General features: G+C 42.7%; 1 protein-coding gene and 1 pseudogene across 1 annotated transcript in view; one reads left to right on the forward strand and one right to left on the reverse strand.

Moving 5' to 3' along the window:
* The first annotated feature begins 3,129 nt into the window (after positions 1-3,129).
* LOC139535934 (anthrax toxin receptor 1-like) overlaps positions 3,130-20,081 on the forward strand; it is a 50,033-nt pseudogene continuing 33,081 nt past the window's right edge.
* Positions 18,921-20,081, reverse strand: part of LOC139535909 (AP2-associated protein kinase 1-like) — a 102,528-nt gene continuing 101,367 nt past the window's right edge. The window contains exon 20 of the mRNA XM_071335883.1: positions 18,921-19,084. Coding sequence (XP_071191984.1) covers positions 18,984-19,084 — 101 coding nt within the window. The 3' untranslated portion in view covers positions 18,921-18,983. The remainder of the gene's footprint in view (positions 19,085-20,081) is intronic.

Genomic DNA, 20,081 nt, shown 5'->3' on the forward strand with positions numbered 1-20,081 from the left:
ATTACTGATTATCACTTATTAACCATAATTTATTCACTTTAGTTAACTTTAATAAAATATTTGTTTTATTTGATGACTTTATTATTTAATTCCAGGTTATCATCTCATCTCTAGAGAGCTCTTGCCTATGCTGTCTGACAAAATCACTATTTTGTTGTTCTTCAATGTAAATAAGGCACTCATTATGACTGCTGAATCAATCACTTTGATAATGTATTTTCAGACTCGCGAAGCAATTGCTTTCTATCCCTCTCGGTCGCCTGTTCTCTCTTCTCTCAATCCCAATGTTTTACTCAGCACAGACCTGACAATTTTAAGTGTCCGCACAATAGATTATGGTCATTGTAGTTAATTACCATGTTTTCTGCGCTAAATTATGTAGCATATTGGCTTGTTCAGGCTTGATCTGATTTATCTCTACAGAAACTGCACATCGAGCTCACAAGAAAAAAAACAACGTCGTCAATTAGTCGTTTAAAAACAGAAAAATAACCACCATTTTGGTTCATCGCTCAGCACTAATACATTATTGACTGTCACATTAGGTGGCTGGGAGAGCAAAGCATGAGTGGCACAAACTGCATGGTGCTCTGCGCCAGCAGAGACTTGGGACACACCGAGGGGACGGCATTGGTGCAGCAGATGCGTGGATTTAGAGGGGGTCATCCAAATGTTTGCCGGGACAACAATGGTCTTTTCTGATATCGCGCAGTGGAGGAGCTGGATGTTCCAGTGGGACCAGAAGATAAACAAGTGCGTAGAGAGGTCCTGGTGCTCCCTCAATCAGCTGGTGTGCACATTTCAGGGAACACAATCCACCACCCTGCCATTATACAGTGTGTCCCTGGGATGTACCGTAGGGGTGGAGTTCATCTGACAGATGAGGGCCATGACGTATTCCTTAAAAGTTGAGCTCTCCAGTCTCCACTGTTCTCTGCACCGTAGAGCCACCTAATAATTGAAAATAAGCACACCGTGCTTGCATGCACAGGCCAGTGTGTGTGTCGGGACTGGGAGACGGATATCAAAACTATACAGGAAATAGAATGGTCAGAAACCCAGGACCTTCAGATCCTATGGTCGTGACGCTGTCGGTTACGCTACGAACTCTGTCAAGAACGTACACTTTACACAGTCTGCTGATGACAGGGAGATTTTGTTGTTCAATCAGTACTGATTGAACCTTCATTTATCTTGCTTGTTTAAAAAACATAGTCTATAACACTTGATGTGTTGAAAACAGTCACATAGCTTCTATTGACTGCACAAAGGTCACGCAAACATGCGATGGTGTTGGTGTTATTTAAAAAGACAAAAGAAATAAAGACTAAAATGTAACTTTTTTGGTTGACCCCACCAAATTCACATAGATATGTGATTTACAGATCTGTCATTCACCATTGTTGTCAACTGTACCAGCAGAAATGGAACATAATTCACACTCCAGTACAGTAGGTGGCGGTGTATGCATCTTTCAGTTGGTTGTGATCTGCCAATACAACTTTAAAGAAGAAGGGTTTCGGGAATAAGTTGAAAAGGACCTTGACACTGTTAATCAGTCAGCACAAATTTTGTTTACAATAACAAGAAGAAAATTGCATTGCAGAGGAAGGAACGTACTGATTCATTGCAGGGATCATTAACTAGATTCAATCGCAAGACAATTTTTTTCTTGAGTGGATGGGTGGCAGAGTTTCTTGGTAGTCTTGAACAAATCTACTTTGAAACAAAAGTATACACCGTTACACACATGGTTATGTAAAAAAAAAAAAAACAGATATAGAGTTGAAATATATTCGATTTCGAGTTTGCATCCCAATATTACACTTTATATACATCACAGAAGACTGAAATATAACAAAACCATTTGCCATAGAAACACCAGGTTTTCAGTGGTTTATTATTTTTATTTTTAACTTTATTATGAAAAATATTAATAACATTCCACCTATGAGGCCAATAGAGGGCGCTTGTGGTCATTAGACTGCAGGAAATTAAGAATACCTGCTCTTTCCATGACGTGACCAGGTGAAAGCTATGATCCCTTATTGATGTCACTTGTTAAATCCACTTCAATCAATGTAGATGAAGGAGAGGAGACAGGTTTGAAGAAGGATTTTTAAGCCTTGAGACAATTGAGACATGGATTTTGAATGTGTGCCATTCAAAGGGTGAATGGGCAAGACAAAATATTTAAGTGACTTTGAACGGGATATGGTAGTAGGTGTCAGGCGCACCGGGTTTGTGTCAAGAACTGCAACGCTGCTGTGTTTTTCACGTTTAACAGTTCCCTGTGTGTATCAAGAATGGTCCCCCACTCAAAGGACATTCAGCCAACTATACAAAACTGTGGGAAGCATTGGAGTCAACATGGGCCAGCATCCCTGTGGAACGCTTGGCACCTTGTAGAGTCCATGCACAAAATAATTGACACTGGCCTCAGATCTGTTTGTGCTCTTGCCAACTCCATTGTTGTCATTGTCAAGCCAAATGTTTTTTTATATATCAATGACTGACAAGGTCATTTCTGATTGAGCTGACATATGCAGCGTTTACCGTGAATGCAATCTCTGCCAACGCGGTAACATTTCTTTAAATTTCAATCACGCTGTAACGCTGAACTTCTGCAATACGGATTGAATAGAGTACTGAATCTTTTATTATTGATCATTTTCCCAGTCAAAGAAATTATGTAAAATAAACATAATTAGCACCCTTAGATAAGTCAATGCATGTCATTAAAGGAACAATGTGGAATATTTGATTCTGTTCTGATGAATGATGTGTGTTTGAGTGCGTAACAAGCCACCCTGTAATCACTACTACAAACTATTGAAAAACAATTACTTTTACCAACAGTTGATAGCTGGACTTCTAACTAACGTCAATTGATTTTGCCAGGTTTTAATTACACTGCTGCTACCGACTTCTTAGAAAAAAACATAGTAAATAGTGAACTTTTTGTAATTGTAAACTTTATGCAAAGTTGTGTGCTAAAAATAAAAAACACGGCAAAAGACTACAGGGGAATCATAATCACTGCAGTCATAACCCACTTGCCACTAAGTGGCACTATTGCTGAGGATGTAGGAAACAGAGGGAAGAAAGAAAGAAAAACAATAGAAAGAAAGGAAAAAGTACTGGGTGACAAAAATGTATTCCCACTGCCAGTGTGTGTGTGTTGATTTGAGAGAGTGTCTGACCTGGAACAGCTCTTCCTGATTCAGTCCAAGCAACTCCACTCCCCCTCTCCCGGCACAGGACTGCTGCTGTGGAGATGGGATGCTGATCCAGACTGGGTATAGTTCATGCCTGGAATCTTAACTCTGGGTGGATCACCGCACCGTGAGGCGGCGTGCTGGGGAACATAGGAACTATCTAAAAGGAGATCATTTGGACTTTTTGAAGGTGTTCATTTTGATTTTGCAGCCTCCTCCTGAAGCTGGAATAATGTCTCTGGGCAGTTGCAGGCAGACCATGCTTGCAGCAGAGATTTGCACCCTGATGGCAATTCTGGTGGCAGGCACTGCAGGACAGAGCCAGAACGGGAGGGAGGCAGGGTCCTCCTGCTACGGGGGGTTTGACCTTTACTTCGTTTTGGACAAGTGAGTGTTCTCCTTTGTCTTCTTGCCTGCTCCAAGTCTCACTTTTCTGCAGGAGCATCCATAGAGGCTCTGTAGCAGCCTGCTTCCATTTAGTCCCAGCAAGTCACATTTCTATGCATTCTTATCATTATTGCCCAGAGATATACTTACACCGAGCAATTACATTTTACTATACAAATATTTTTTTTATGGAGTGATCCACTAATCGGAACCAGAGGCATGACAACACAACGTGAACATATGTCTCCAGAGGCTAATTGGAAGTGTTCGGGCATGGGGGTGGGGTGGTTGAAGAGGGAAATAGAGTTGGGGGAGTGGAGGGGGTGCTTGGGCTGAGGTACATACGCAGAAATTAGAGCAGGTATGTGGATGATATGCAGTCCAAGAGACCCAGAGGGCCAGAGGCTGCATACTAACCTCTCCCTAGTGGTTCCAATCAGTTCCACTAAAGCAGCTTCAGTTCCAATCAGTTCTACTTCCTCAGCTTTCCACACCTGCTCTATCAAGAGGCTCCATTCGTTTATACTGGAAAACGAAATTGGAAAAAACTGCCAACAAAAAACATAGGCTATCTGTAAACTTGAACTTGTTGTGCTATCACGAGTCTTAGAATCTGTTTTCACAAAACATTGCCCATATGGCAAGGGTAGTGCTAGTATGTTATTGTTATGTGTTCAAGTCATGTGTTCCTTACCGTTCCAGACTCACCCCTCCCACTGTCTCCAAATTCTTTTAAAGATGGTGATTTTTTCCCCCCAGTTATTGGCAGCTCCACTGCAATGACATTTCTGTGGCGCACCATACTAAAATACAGAACTACAGTAATTCCGAGCTTCCATAGGGAAAGTTTTTTCACATTGGAGTGTGAGGTGGCACGCAGTTAGTGCTGTCTTATTCAATTCTCATCCACAATACAGTGAGCAGTCACACTAGAGGATATATGAAAGCTAGCAAATAAGATGATTTTAGAATAAAATAGCCCCACAAAACCATTAGTTCATGTATTTTTTTACAAGTTGTTTGGATGCATGTGGTAACACTTACCATAAAAATAACCAAAAGTAAAGTAAATAAAAGTCTGCTCTTGAACGTGCAAAGGCAATCAGCTCAGTTTGGAAGTGAGAAAACAATACATTTCTACTTTGGATAATTTTTTGCTGCTTTACATTTCATCCCACAAGCAATTCAAATCTTTCATATTTCAGTTCTATAGATCAGTGTTTCCCAAACTCTGTCCTAGGGCCCCCTGTGTGTGCATGTTTTGGGGGGTTGGGCAGGATCGAGTTTGGGAAACCCTGCTATAGATCACATACAGTATTTCACACACTTTAATCAGAATACAGTATGCATGGGTGAAATGTGTGACTGTCTTCATACAACATGCAGAGCAATGGTAGCTACTTCATGACTCCCCCGTCATCTTCCCTTCCACAGTGTGGAGAGCTCCTGTCTTTCTCTATGCGCCAAACCTCTCTCCATGTTTGTCTGGTCTGCAGAACCCTTTCACCATTAGGCCCAGATGTTCCAAAGCTCCCGAGTGTCTGGCAGCTGTGTCAGGACTGGGACTCATATCACAGTACAATGGACAGAAAAACAAGTGAGGGAAGAAAAGAGAGGCAAAGAAAGGAGAGAAATCTTTTGATTTATCCTTTCGCAATCAAATTATTCAGACTTTCAAGCATATCATTCAAATACTTAAAACATATCCATCAACTATGTGGGACATTCTATAAGTATTCATAACTGCTGTATTGCTATTGTGTCAGTCTGAATTGGCCAATCACTCAAAACCTCTGGCACGTCTTTAGGCCTACAGAAAAAGGCACATTGAGATCCATCCTTAACAAAACCTGTCTATATGCACCATACTTATAAAGTCTAAAGTGGTCACATCTCAAAGTTGCATTGACATTATCCTATTTGACTGGCGTTTTGGAAAAGCTGTGCTCATTTGCTGCGTCCAGTGTTGCTGTCCAAGGTAATCATCAAACACATACTGGTAATCGTCTGAATAATCTTTTTCCTTAATGCTGTCCAAACTACTCCCCATTTCACGAGGTCCCTGCTTTTATTTTTTTAATTTGATTTATTAGTATCCCCATTATCCGATGCCAATGGTGACAGCTAGTCTTACTGGGGTCCGACACATAACAAAAAACACATTACAGACAAAAGACTTTACAATTTACATATATTTAAAAATATTAACATGTAGTGTCTATGTTTGCGCATCTATCAGTTACACATACATGTCAGTACATACACACAACAAGTAGGTCACATGGGGAGAGGCGTTGTGCCGTGAGGTGTTGCTTTATTTGTGTTTTGAAACGTCTGCTATATAATGGAAGGGAGTTCCATGCATTCAAGGCTCTGTATAATACTGCACTGTATTTCCTTGACATATATACTATATTTCGTTGAATTTGTTCTGGACCTGGGGACTGTGAAAAGACCCCTGGTGGCATGTCTGGTGGGGTAAGTGTGTATGTCATTGCTGTGTGTAAGTTGAGAATGCAAACAATTAGGAATTTCCAACATTAATGTTTCTTATAAAAACAAGAAGTGGCATAGTCAATCTTCCCTCAACTCTTAGCCAAGAGAAACTGGCATGCATAGTATTCATATTAGCCCTCTGATTACAATGAAGAGCAAGACGTGTCGCTCTGTTCTGGGTCTGCTACAGATCTTTCTTTTCAGCACTTGACCATATGACTGGACAATAATCAAGATAAGATAAAAGTAGTGCCTGCAGGACTTGCTTTGTGGAGTGTGGTGTCAAAAAAGCAGCGCATCTCTTTATTAGGTGGCAGGTAGCCTAGTGGTTAGAGTGTTGGACTTAAAACCAAAGTGTTGCAAGATCTAATCCCCGAGCTGACAAGGTAAAAATCTGTCGTTCTGCCCCTGAACAAGGCAGTTCACCCACTGTTCCTAGTCAGTCATTGTAAATAATATGTGTATCTTAACTGACTTGCCTAGTTAAATAAAGGTTACATTAAAAAAATATATATATACAGTGGGGCAAAAAAGTATTTAGTCAGCCACCAATTGTGCAAGTTCTCCCACTTAAAAAGATGAGAGAAGCCTGTAATTGTCATCATAGGTACACTTCAACTATGACAGACAAAATGAGAAAAATAAATCCAGAAAATCACATTGTAGGATTTTTAATGAATTTATTTGCAAATTATGGTGGAAAATAAGTATTTGGTCAATAACAAAAGTTTATCTCAATACTTTGTTATATACCCTTTGTTGGCAATGACAGAGGTCAAACGTTTTCTGTAAGTCTTCACAAGGTTTTCACACAGTTGCTGGTATTTTGGCCCATTCCTCCATGCAGATCTCCTCTAGAGCAGTGATGTTTTGGGGCTGTTGCTGGGCAACACAGACTTTCAACTCCCTCCAAAGATTTTCTATGGGGTTGAGATCTGGAGACTGGCTAGGCCACTCCAGGACCTTGAAATGCTTCTTACGAAGCCACTCCTTCGTTGCCCGGGCGGTGTGTTTGGGATCATTGTCATGCTGAAAGACCCAGCCACGTTTCATCTTCAATGCCCTTGCTGATGGAAGGAGGTTTTCACTCAAAATCTCACGATACATGGCCCCATTCATTCTTTCCTTTACACGGATCAGTTGTCCTGGTCCCTTTGCAGAAAAACAGCCCCAAAGCATGATGTTTCCACCCCCATGCTTCACAGTAGGTATGGTGTTCTTTGGATGCAACTCAGCATTCTTTGTCCTCCAAACACGACGAGTTGAGTTTTTACCAAAAAGTTATATTTTGGTTTCATCTGACCATATGACATTCTCCCAATCTTCTTCTGGATCATCCAAATGCTCTCTAGCAAACTTCAGACGGGTCTGGACATGTACTGGCTTAAGCAGGGGGACACATCTGGCACTGCAGGATTTGAATCCCTGGCGGCGTAGTGTGTTACTGATGGTAGGCTTTGTTACTTTGGTCCCAGCTCTCTGCAGGTCATTCACTAGGTCCCCCCGTGTGGTTCTGGGATTTTTGCTCACCGTTCTTGTGATCGTTTTGACCCCACGGGGTGAGATCTTGCGTGGAGCCCCAGATCGAGGGAGATTATCAGTGGTCTTGTATGTCTTCCATTTCCTAATAATTGCTCCCACAGTTGATTTCTTCAAACCAAGCTGCTTACCTATTGCAGATTCAGTCTTCCCAGCCTGGTGCAGGTCTACAATTTTGTTTCTGGTGTCCTTTGACAGCTCTTTGGTCTTGGCCATAGTGGAGTTTGGAGTGTGACTGTTTGAGGTTGTGGACAGGTGTCTTTTATACTGATAACAAGTTCAAACAGGTGCCATTAATACAGGTAACGAGTGGAGGACAGAGGAGCCTCTTAAAGAAGAAGTTACAGGTCTGTGAGAGCCAGAAATCTTGCTTGTTTGTAGGTGACCAAATACTTATTTTCCACCATAATTTGCAAATAAATTCATAAAAAATCCTACAATGTGATTTTCTGGATTTTCTTTTCTCCTTTTGTCTGTCATAGTTGAAGTGTACCTATGATGAAAATTACAGGCCTCTCTCATCTTTTTAATTGGGAGAACTTGCACAATTGGTGGCTGACTAAATACTTTTTTGCCCCACTGTATATTGTCAAGTGGTTTAAAACGCCATGGGACCACGCAGCCGTCATACCACTCAGGAAGGAGACGCGTTCTGTCTCCTAGAGATGAACGTACTTTGGTGTGAAATGTGCAAATCAATCCCAGGACAACAACAAAGGACCTTGTGAAGATGCTGGAGGAAACAGGTACAAAAGTTTCTATATCCACAGTAAAACGAGTCCTATATCAACATTACCTGAAAGGCCGCTCAGCAAAGAAGAAGCCACTGCTCCAAAACCGCCATAAAAAAAGCCAGACTACAGTTCGCAACTGCACATGGTGACAAAGATCAAATTCTTTGGAGAAATGTCCTCTGGTCTGATGAAACAAAAATAGAACTATTAGAACATAATGACCATCGTTATGTTTGGAGGAAAAAGGGGGGGCTTGCAAGCCGAAGAACACCATCCCAACCGTGAAGCACGGGGGTGGCAGCATCTTGTTGTGGGGGTGCTTTCCTGTAGGAGGGACTGGTGCACTTCACAAAATAAATGGCATCATGAGGATGGAAAATTAAGTGGATATATTGACTTCCGGCGCCGACCGAGATGGCCTCCTCGCTTCGCGTTCCTTGGAAAATATGCAGTATTTTGTTTTTTATGTGTTATACCTTACATTGGTACCCCAGGTAATCTTAGGTTTCATTACATACAGTCGGGAGGAACTACTGAATATAAGAGCAACGTCAACTCACCATCGTTACAACCAGGAATATGACTTTCCCGAAACGGATCCAGTGTTTTGCCTTCCACCCAATACAATGGATCTGATCCCAGCCGGCGACCCTATGCGACGCCGTAAAAGGGGCAAACGTAGCGGTCTCCTGGTTAGGCTTCGGAGACGGGCACATCGCGCTCCACTCCCTAGCATACTACTCGCCAATGTCCAGTCTCTTGACAATAAGGTTGATGAAATCCGAGCAAGGGTAACATTCCAGAGAGACATCAGAGATTGTAACGTTCTCTGCTTCACGGAAACATGGCTAACTCAAGAGACGCTAACGGAGTCGGTGCAGCCAGCTGGTTTCTTCACGCATCGCGCCGACAGAAACATACATCTTTCTGGTAAGAAGAGGGGCGGGGGTGTATGCCTTATGATTAACGAGACGTGGTGTGATCATAACAACATACAGGAACTCAAGTCATTCTGTTCACCTGATCTAGAATTCCTCACAATCAAATGTCGACCGCATTTTCTACCAAGGGAATTCTCTTCGATTATAATCACAGCCGTATATATTCCCCCCCAAGCAGACACATTCGATGGCCCTGAACGAACTTTATCTGACTCTTTGTAAACTGGAAACCACACACCCTGAGGCTGCATTCATCGTAGCTGGGGATTTTAACAAGGCTAATCTGAAAACAAAACTCCCTAAATTCTATCAGCATATCGATTGTGCTACCAGGGCTGGTAAAACCTTGGATCATTGTTATACTAACTTCCGCGACTCCATTTTGTTGCTTCCAACCTACAAACAGAAACTAAAACAACAAGCTCCCTCGCTCAGGTCTGTTCAACGCTGGTCCGACCAATCTGATTCCACGCTTCAAGACTGCTTCGATCACGCGGATTGGAATATGTTCCGCATTGCGTCCAACAACAATATTGACGAATACGCTGATTCGGTGAGCGAGTTCATTATAAAGTGCATTGACGATGTCGTACCCACAGCAACGATTAAAACATTCCCAAACCAGAAACCGTGGATTGACGGCAGCATTCGAGTGAAACTGAAAGCGCGAACCACTGCTTTTAACCAGGGCAAGGTGACCGGAAACATGACCGAATACAAACAGTGTAGCTATTCTCTCCGCAAGGCAATCAAACAAGCTAAGTCCCAGTATAGAGACAAAATAGAGTCGCAATTCAACAGCTCAGACACAAGAGGTATGTGGCAGGGTCTACAGTCAATCACGGATTACAAAAAGAAAACCAGCCCCGTCGCGGACCAGGATGTCTTGCTCCCAGACAGACTAAATAACTTCTTTGCTCGCTTTGAGGACAATACAGTGCCACTAACACGGCCCGCTACCAAAACCTCCTTCACTGCTCTCCTTCACTGCAGCCGAGGTGAGTAAAACATTTAAACGTGTTAACCCTCGCAAGGCTGCAGGCCCAGACGGCATTCCCAGCCGCGTCCTCAGAGCATGCGCAGACCAGCTGGCTGGTGTGTTTACGGACATATTCAATCAATCCTTATCCCAGTCTGCTGTTCCCACATGCTTCAAGAGGGCCACCATTGTTCCTGTTCACAAGAAAGCTAAGGTAACTGAGCTAAACGACTACCGCCCCGTAGCACTCACTTCCGTCATCATGAAGTGCTTTGAGAGACTAGTCAAGGACCATATCACCTCCACCCTACCGGACACCCTAGACCCACTCCAATTTGCTTACCGACCCAATAGGTCCACAGACGACGCAATCGCAACCACACTGCACACTGCCCTAACCCATCTGGACAAGAGGAATACCTATGTGAGAATGCTGTTCATCGACTACAGCTCAGCATTTAACACCATAGTACCCTCCAAACTCGTCATCAAGCTCGAGACCCTGGGTCTCGACCCCGCCCTGTGCAACTGGGTCCTGGACTTCCTGACGGGCCGCCCCCAGGTGGTGAGGGTAGGTAACAACATCTCCACCCCGCTGATCCTCAACACTGGGGCCCCACAAGGGTGCGTTCTGAGCCCTCTCCTGTACTCCCTGTTCACCCACGACTGCGTGGCCATGCACGCCTCCAACTCAATCATCAAGTTTGCGGATGACACTACAGTGGTAGGCTTGATTACCAACAACGACGAGACGGCCTACAGGGAGGAGGTGAGGGCCCTCGGAGTGTGGTGTCAGGAAAATAACCTCACACTCAACGTCAACAAAACAAAGGAGATGATTGTGGACTTCAGGAAACAGCAGAGGGAGCACCCCCCTATCCACATCGACGGGACAGTAGTGGAGAAGGTGGAAAGTTTTAAGTTCCTCGGTGTACACATCACGGACAAACTGAATTGGTCCACCCACACAGACAGCGTTGTGAAGAAGGCGCAGCAGCGCCTCTTCAACCTCAGGAGGCTGAAGAAATTCGGCTTTTCACCAAAAGCACTCACAAACTTCTACAGATGCACAATCGAAAGCATCCTGTCGGGCTGTATCACCGCCTGGTACGGCAACTGCTCCGCCCACAACCATAAGGCTCTCCAGAGGGTAGTGAGGTCTGCACAACGCATCACCGGGGGCAAACTACCTGCCCTCCAGGACACCTACACCACCCGATGTCACAGGAAGGCCATAAAGATCATCAAGGACAACAACCACCCAAGCCACTGCCTGTTCACCCCGCTATCATCCAGAAGGCGAGGTCAGTACAGGTGCATCAAAGCAGGGACCGAGAGACTGAAAAACAGCTTCTATCTCAAGGCCATCAGACTGTTAAACAGCCACCACTAACATTTAGCGGCCGCTGCCAACATACTGACTCAACTCCAGCCACTTTAAAAATGGGAATTGATGGAAATTATGTAAAAATGTACCACTAGCCACTTTAAACAATGCCACTTAATACAATGTTTACATACCCTACATTACCCATCTCATATGTATATACTGTACTCTATATCATCTACTGCATCTTGCCATCTTTATGTAATACATGTACCACTAGCCACTTTAAACTATGCCACTTTATGTTTACATACCCTACAGTACTCATCTCATATGTATATACCGTACTCTATACCATCTACTGCATCTGCCATGCCGTTCTGTACCACCACTCATTCATATATCTTTATGTACATATTCTTTATCCCTTTACACTTGTGTGTGTGTGTAAGGTAGTAGTTGTGGAATTGTTAGGTTAGATTACTGTTGGTTATTACTGCATTGTCGGAACTAGAAGCACAAGCATTTCGCTACACTCGCATTAACATCTGCTAACCATGTGTATGTGACTAATAAAATTTGATTTGATTTGATTTGATTTATAACCATGCTGAAAGTTTGTTGTTCATTTGTTTACAGAGAAATAGCATTGTATTTGGTCAAACACATATTTTTCCAAAAGTTTGCTAAGAGCTGGCAGCAAGCTGATAGGTCTACTACTCTTAGATCCAGTAAAGGCCGCTTTACCACTCTTGGGTAGCGGAATGACTGGCTTTTCTCCAGGCCTGAGGACAAAGACTTTCCTCTAGACTCAGATTAAAGATATGAGAGATAAGAGTGGCTATACAGCCAGCTACCATCCTCAATAGCTTTTCATCTAAGTTATCAATGCCAGGAGGTTTGTCATTATTGATTGATAACAACAATATCTCCACCTCTCCCACACTAACTTTACAAAATTCAAACTTGCAATCCTTTTCTTTCATTATTTGTTTTCTTATGCATGAGTACAATGGCTCACTGTTAGTTGTTGGCATTTCTTGCTTAAGTTTGCCCACTTTGCCAATAAAGTAATCATTAAAATAATTTACATTAAATGGTTTTGTAATGAATAAGCCATCTGATTCGATGAAAGATGGAGTTGAATTTGTCTTTCCGCCAAAAATGTCATTTAAAGTAAACCAAAGTTTTTTTCCCCCCATCATTCTTTATATCATTGATCTTGGTTTCATAATACAGTTTCTCCTTCTTTTTGTTGAGTTTCGTCACATGATTTCTCAATTAGCAGTAAGTCAGATGTGCAGCCAGACTTATTAGCCACTCCAATTTGCCCCATCACTTTCAACAATACAGTTTTTCAATTCCTCATCAATCCATGGAGCCTTAACAGTTCTAACATTAATTTTTTTAACAGGTGGATGTTTATCAATAATTGGAATAAGCAATTTAATAAATGAATCAAGTGCAGCGTCTGGATGCTCCTAATTAATAACATCAGACCAACAGATATTTTTTACATCATCCACATAAGAGTCACACCAAAATATTTTGTATGATCTCATACACTATTTTAGGTTCAGGTTTTGGAACTTTGGCTTTCATGGATATAGCCACTATATTGTGATCACTGCATCCAATGGGTACGGATACAGCTTTAGAACAAAGTTCTACGGTATTAGTAAAAATGTGATCAATACATCTGGATGATCTTCTTCCTGTAGAGTTTTGTAAACACCCTGATATGTTGCTTAATAACCTGAACCAGATTACAGGCACTGGTTACAATGAGAAGCTTCCTCTTGAGTGGACAGCTTGATGAAAAACAGTCAATATTCATGTCCCCAAGAAAGTAGAACTCTCTGTTTACAACACACACACTATCAAGCATTTCACACATTTTATTTAGATACTGACTGTTAGCACTTGGTGGCCTATAGCAACACCCCAAAATAAAAGGCTTTATGTGCCAGGTGAACCTGCAACCACAACACTTCAATAACACTTGACATAAGACCTTATCTAAGCATTACAGGGATATGGCTCTGAATATATACAGCAACACCTCCCCCATACGCGTTCCTGTCTCTTCTATAGATGTTATATCCTTGTATTGCTACTGCTGTGTCATTAAATTAATTACAGTGCATTCAGGAAGTATTCAGACCCCTTGACTTTTTCCACATTTAGTTACATTACAGCCATATTCTAAAATATATATATTTTTTAAATGACTCATCAATCTACACACAATACCCCATAATGACAAAGCAAAACAGGTTTTTTGATTTTTTGGGGAAATTAAATACTGAAATATCACATTTACATAAAGTATTCATACCCTTTATTCAGTGCTTTGCTGAAGCGCCATTGGCAGCGATTACAGCCTCGAGCCTTCTTGGGTATGATGCTACAAGCTTGGCACACCTGTATTTAGGGAGTTTCTCCCATTCTTCTCTCAAGCTCTGTCAGGTTGGATGGGGAGCATTGCTGCACAGCTATTTTCAGGTCTGTCCAGAGATGTTTGATCGGTTTCAAGTCCGGGTTCTGGCTGGGCCACTCAAGGACGTTCAGAGACTTGTCCCGAATCCCGTCCTGGATTGTCTTGGCTGTGTGCTTAGGGTTGTTGTCCTGTTGGAAGGTGAACCTTCGCCCCAGTCTGAGGTCCTGAGCACTCTGGAGCACATTTTCATTAAGGATCTCTCTGTACATTGCTCCATTCATCTTTCCCTCAATCCTGACTAGTCTCACAGTCCCTGCCGCTGAAACACATCTCCACAGCATGATGTGGCCACCACCATGCTTCACCATAGGGATGGTGCCAGGTTTCCTCCTCCTCTTCCTTCCTCCTCTATGGCCTGAAGCTTGGCATTCAGGCCATAGAGCTCAATCTTGGTTTCATCAGATGTGAGAATCATGTTTCTCATGGTCTGAGAGTCCTTTAGGTGCCTTTTGGCAAACTCTAAGTGGGCTGTCATGTGCCTTTTACTGAAGATAGAGTGGCCTTTTACTGGCCACTCTATCACAAAGGCCTGATTGATGGAGTGCTGCAGAGATGGGTGTCCTTCTGGAAGGTTGTCCCATCTCCACAGAGATACTCTGGAGCTCTGTCAGAGTGACCATCGGGTTCTTGGTCACCACCCTGACCAAGGCCCTTCACCCCAGACAGCTCAGTTTGGCCGGGAGGCCGGCTCTAGGAGGCGTCTTGGTGGTTCCAAACTTCTTCCATTTAAAGAAGATGGAGGCCACTTCGTTCTTGGGGACCTTCAATGCTGCAGAAATGCTTTGGAACCCTTCCTCAGATCTGTGCCGCAACACAATCCTGTCGATGAAAAATTCCTTTGACCTCATGGCTTGGTCTTTGCTTTGACATGCACTGTCAACTGTGGGACCTTATGTAGACAGGTGTGTGCCTTTCCAAATCATGTCCAATCAATTGAATTTACCACAAGGGGACTCCAATCAAGTTGTAGAGGAATTTAGAATAAGGCTGTAAATAATAACTTCCAAATAACTTCACAGATATTCATTGTAAAGGGTTTAAACATTGTTTCCCATGCTTGTTCAATGAACAATAAACAATTAATGAACATGCACCTGTGGAATGGTCGTTGAAACACTAACAGCTTACAGACGGTAGGTAATTAAGGTCACAGTTATGAAAACTTAGGACACTAAAGAGACCTTTCTACTGACTCTGAAACACACCAATAGAAAGATGCCCAGGGTTCCTGCTCATCTGCGTGAACGTGCCTTAGGCATGCTGCAAGGAGGCATGGGGACTGCAGATGTGGCCAGGGCAATAAATTGCAATGTCCTTACTGTGAGACGCCTAAGACGGCGCTACAGGGAGACAGGACGGACAGCTGATCGTCTTCGCAGTGGCAGACCACGTGTAAAATCACCTGCACAGGATCGGTACATCCGAACATCACACCTGCGGGACAGGTACAGGATGGCAACAACAACTGCCCGAGTTACACCAGGAACACACAATCCCTCTATCAGTGCTTAGACTGTCCGCAATAGGTTGAGAGAGGCTGGACTGAGGGCTTGTAGGCCTGTTGAAAGGCAGGTCCTCACCAGACATCACCGGCAACAACGTTGCCTATGGGCACAAACCCACCGTCGCTGGACCAGACAGGACTGGCAAAAAGTGCTCTTCGCTGACGAGTCGCGGTTTTGTCTCACCAGGGGTGATGGTCGGATTCGCTTTTATCGTCAAAGGAATGAGCGTTACACCGAGGCCTGTACTCTGGAGCGGGATCGATTTGGAGGTGGAGGGCCCGTCATGGTCTGGGAGTCACAGCATCATCGGACTGAGCTTGTTGTCATTGCAGGCAATCTCAACGCTGTGCGTTACAGGGAAGACAACCTCCTCCCTCATGTGGTACACTTCCTGCAGGCTCATCCTGACATGACACTCCAGCATGACAATGCCACCAGCCATACTGCTCGTTCTGTGCGTGATTTCCTGCAAGACAGGAATGTCAGTGTTCTGCCATGGCCAGCGAAGAGCCCGGATCTCAATCCCATTGAGCACGTCTGGGACCTGTTGGATCAGAGGGTAAGGGCTAGGGCCATTCCCCCAGAAATGTCCGGGAACTTGCAGGTGCCTTGGTGGAAGAGTGCGGTAACATCTCACAGCAAGAACTGGAAAATCTGGTGCAGTCCATGAGGAGGAGATGCACTGCAGTACTTAATGTAGCTGGTGGCCACACGAGATACTGACTGTTACTTTTGATTTTGACCCCCCCTTTGTTCAGGAACACATTAATCAATTTCTGTTAGTCACATGTCTGTGGAACTTGTTCAGTTTATTTCTCAGTTGTTGAATCTTATGTTCAGTTTACTAAAAAATAAACGCAGTTGACAGTAAGAGGACATTTCTTTTTTTGCTGAGTTTATATACATTAATCAGTTGGTGTGTGTAAGTGTGTGTGTGTGTGCTGCGGGTTTGAAACTACAAATCCATAGGCTTGGCTCTCTCATCCCTTCCAGGCTTTTGGGAGGGAGGGTGGACAATGAGCCTGTCATAGCGGATGTAAGCAATGTCCCCACACGCGCTGGCAGCTTTCATGGCTGGGATAAGTTCTTTCCTCTTCTGGCACACAGGTTCATGATTGTCCTCATTGAGACAGATATACATTCCTCTCAAGTTCTTTGCTCTTTCCAGAAACGCTACCTTGTCCTTGAACCTCAGGAACTTGACCACTATCGGCATGGGCCTGCTTGTAGAACAATTTTTGTTTGATTAAAAGATCTTTCACTTGTGATAGAGAGACACCACTGTCTCTAACAGTACTCCCGCCGGCTTTGGTCTTTGTCATGGTAGCAAAGTAGGTTAACGCTCCTCCCAGTTTCAGACTGGGCAGGTTGCAGGGAAGATTGAAAACAACAACAAACAGCAGGGATCTAGACAACCACAAACCTGGGACAATCCGCAGTCCCAGCCACAATGGCTAATCGTGTAACGGGCTGCGTTCAAGCCCTCAATAAATCCCTGCTAGCTTGATAGGCAACTAGCTAGCAGCTAGGCTAGCTGCTACGCCAAACAGCTCGTCAGACCCAGCTTTGCCCTGCAGGATCATTGGATAGAGAGTAGCAGTCCCAGCAACTGATGCCAACCGCATTGTGAGATCCAAACTCACAAGGTAGCTAGTAACTAAAGTTTTTCAATAGACTTTCAAAACAACAAACCGAGCTCTCCCTCATTCCACGTTCAACAGGAAGTGTTGAGAAAGAAAATCCCAATAACCTCCAACTTCTCATTGCCATTACCATCATTGGTCTTAGGTTACTACTCCTAATGGGGATGCACTGTTATCACAATGGTACAAATTATTTAAAGGGTCTGACTTTAAATGACATTCAGCTTATACAGGCTTCATAAAGCCTTCATAGGCACTAGATGTGTTAAATCATCTATAACCGTATGTCATGCTTTATAAAGGGTTCATAAATGTGGCATAATTGTGTGACAATCACCAATGTCAAATGTGACATAACCCACTATGTTGAATATGATATAAACATGTGCTTTATAAAGGGTTGTGTTGAAGGATGACATACGCTCTAAAGTGATGTCATGTTAGTCACATTACACCTAATGTCATTCCCAGACACTTCCGCCCAAATGCGCAGAAGGTCAGGTGGACCAACGCATCAAACTTGGCCTTCATTAATTAGGGTTAGGTTTAAAATCACATGTTAAGAAGATACATTGTGGAATTGGGAAGGATTGATCAATAATTATGACTTTTTGACTGTGTTAAGTAGTGACGATGACAAATACTTTACTCAGTAATGTCACTCCTGTAGAATTTTATGGTCACTCCCACTAAGTCCAACGTTGAATGGTTGATCTCCCAGGCTTATATGTGCTGTGTAGCCTGGGGTCGACGTTACACCAAGAAGCACTTACCTTGATGAAAGCCCCCAACCTAAACACATTGAAAGTGTCTTCTGCAACCAAGTTATATGTTCTTCAGAACAAAAACGAGCCATATTGTGCGGTGCTGGGCCCAGTCAGGTCTTTTATACATTCACCCACTACCCCGCTGAAAGATCAGCCACAAAATGCTGGCACCTTTGTAACAGCTTGCAATCAAGCCCTGTTCTCCAGCATGGAAACAGAACAGGAATATCTCAGGTTGGACTATTCCAAATCATCTTGGTTCTGTCACACACACAAGCTTCGCAGGTCCATCAACCCATTTAAATATCTGTCACACACTACAGTAACCTGTGGATCATGAGAGAACCTTCATAAATCAGCAGAACGTTAACCTATTTATTGACAAATTATGTAGTGCCCTGTAATACTTAGTTTGAAGTGAGACACCTTCGGTCAATCATAACACATACCCCGCACATTGACTCTGTACCGGTACCCCCTGTATATAGCCTTGCTACTGTTATTTACTGCTGCTCTTTAATTATTTTTTCTTTTTTACTTATCACTTATTTTTCTTAAAACTGCATTGTTGGTTAAGGGCTTGTAAGTAAGCATTTCACTGTAAGGTCTACACCTGTTGTATTCGGCGCATGTGACGCACACAATTTGATTTGATTTGATTTAAAGACTATATTGCATGACGCTATACTTAATTTAAAGTCAGACCCCTTTGGTCATTTATAACACATACATAAATGCCTTATATCATATGACGCTGTACTTACTATAAAGTTAGACCCATTTGGTCATTTATAACACATACATAAACACAAATATATTAACACTTATTATTACAGCTAAAACAAATAAACATTAAAGACATGTTTAAACCATACATGTCCTTTTATTTGTACATTTTTTAAACAATACAAATACAAAGTCTGGCAATGCAATTACATTGAACTGCATCACAGGGCTGTGAATAGTGTACCTTGTCCCTGAGCTGGTGGACAAATGGGTTGGCTCTTCCCTCTCTTCCTCCTGGAGGTACTGTATGTTGATTCCAATCCTAAAAGTAACAACAAAGAAAGTTAGCAGGTCTGTTAGAAACTGCCTTTGTCACACTGTCTGGATAAGGGCATTTCTGTGCTGCGCCAGAAACTCTAAATGGGAATATGGGAAACTCCATTCAATTCGTATTATTATATTCCTCTTTCATTTACAAATCTCATGATGTGACTATGAGACATGCTGGGCGATTTGTATTTAAGCTGAGCCTGTTAGCTAGCTAAATTTCGGCTAGTTAGCAATTGTTGTGAAGTCATGGAAATTACTTGAAATAACGGCTGAGGTAGCTACAGTATGTAATCTAACTCAACACTTAGCGTTAAAATGACATTAAATAAAGGTTAACTCACTTGTTTTGCCCCACTTGTGGCAGCACATCATGTGCGCCTGCCGCAATACGGAAAATCTGCTAACCAAACAAAGTGTTTCTTAGATTTTTCCCAGACCTCAAAAGTCATCCCCTGATGTGGTTTATGCATTGTTGTGAAAATTGAGAAATCCGAAACCTGGAATAACAAAAGCAAGAAAACGGGAATTGTGGGAAAAAAACTGAAGTAGGTAAAAAATTCTAAACTGATTTTAAAAGGTCATACCAATGTGTTTTTCTGTGCATGACTGAACTTTAGAATGTGTGTATTGACTATGTACCCAAGAGGGGCAGAGGTTGGACCATCCTAGAAATGTTTTAGAGAAATATAATATATACAATTTAGCAGATGCTTTTATTAAAAGTGGTGCTTATGCCACCCTTTATAAAGCACAGGTTTATGTCATATTTGACATAGTGGGTTATGTCACATTTGACATGGGTGGTTATGTCACACAGTTATGCCCTTAACCAACAGTTATAAAGCATGACACATGGTTAGAGATGATTTGTATCACATTTATGTAGTGTTTATGAAGGCTTTATGTAGCCTTTATAAGCTGCACGTAATTTAAAGCGGGACCATTTAAAGTCATTAAGCTGCTATATTAGTTGATATAGAATGGGAATA

Source organism: Salvelinus alpinus, chromosome 1, assembly GCF_045679555.1.
Source record: "Salvelinus alpinus chromosome 1, SLU_Salpinus.1, whole genome shotgun sequence".
Lineage (NCBI taxonomy): Eukaryota > Metazoa > Chordata > Actinopteri > Salmoniformes > Salmonidae > Salvelinus > Salvelinus alpinus.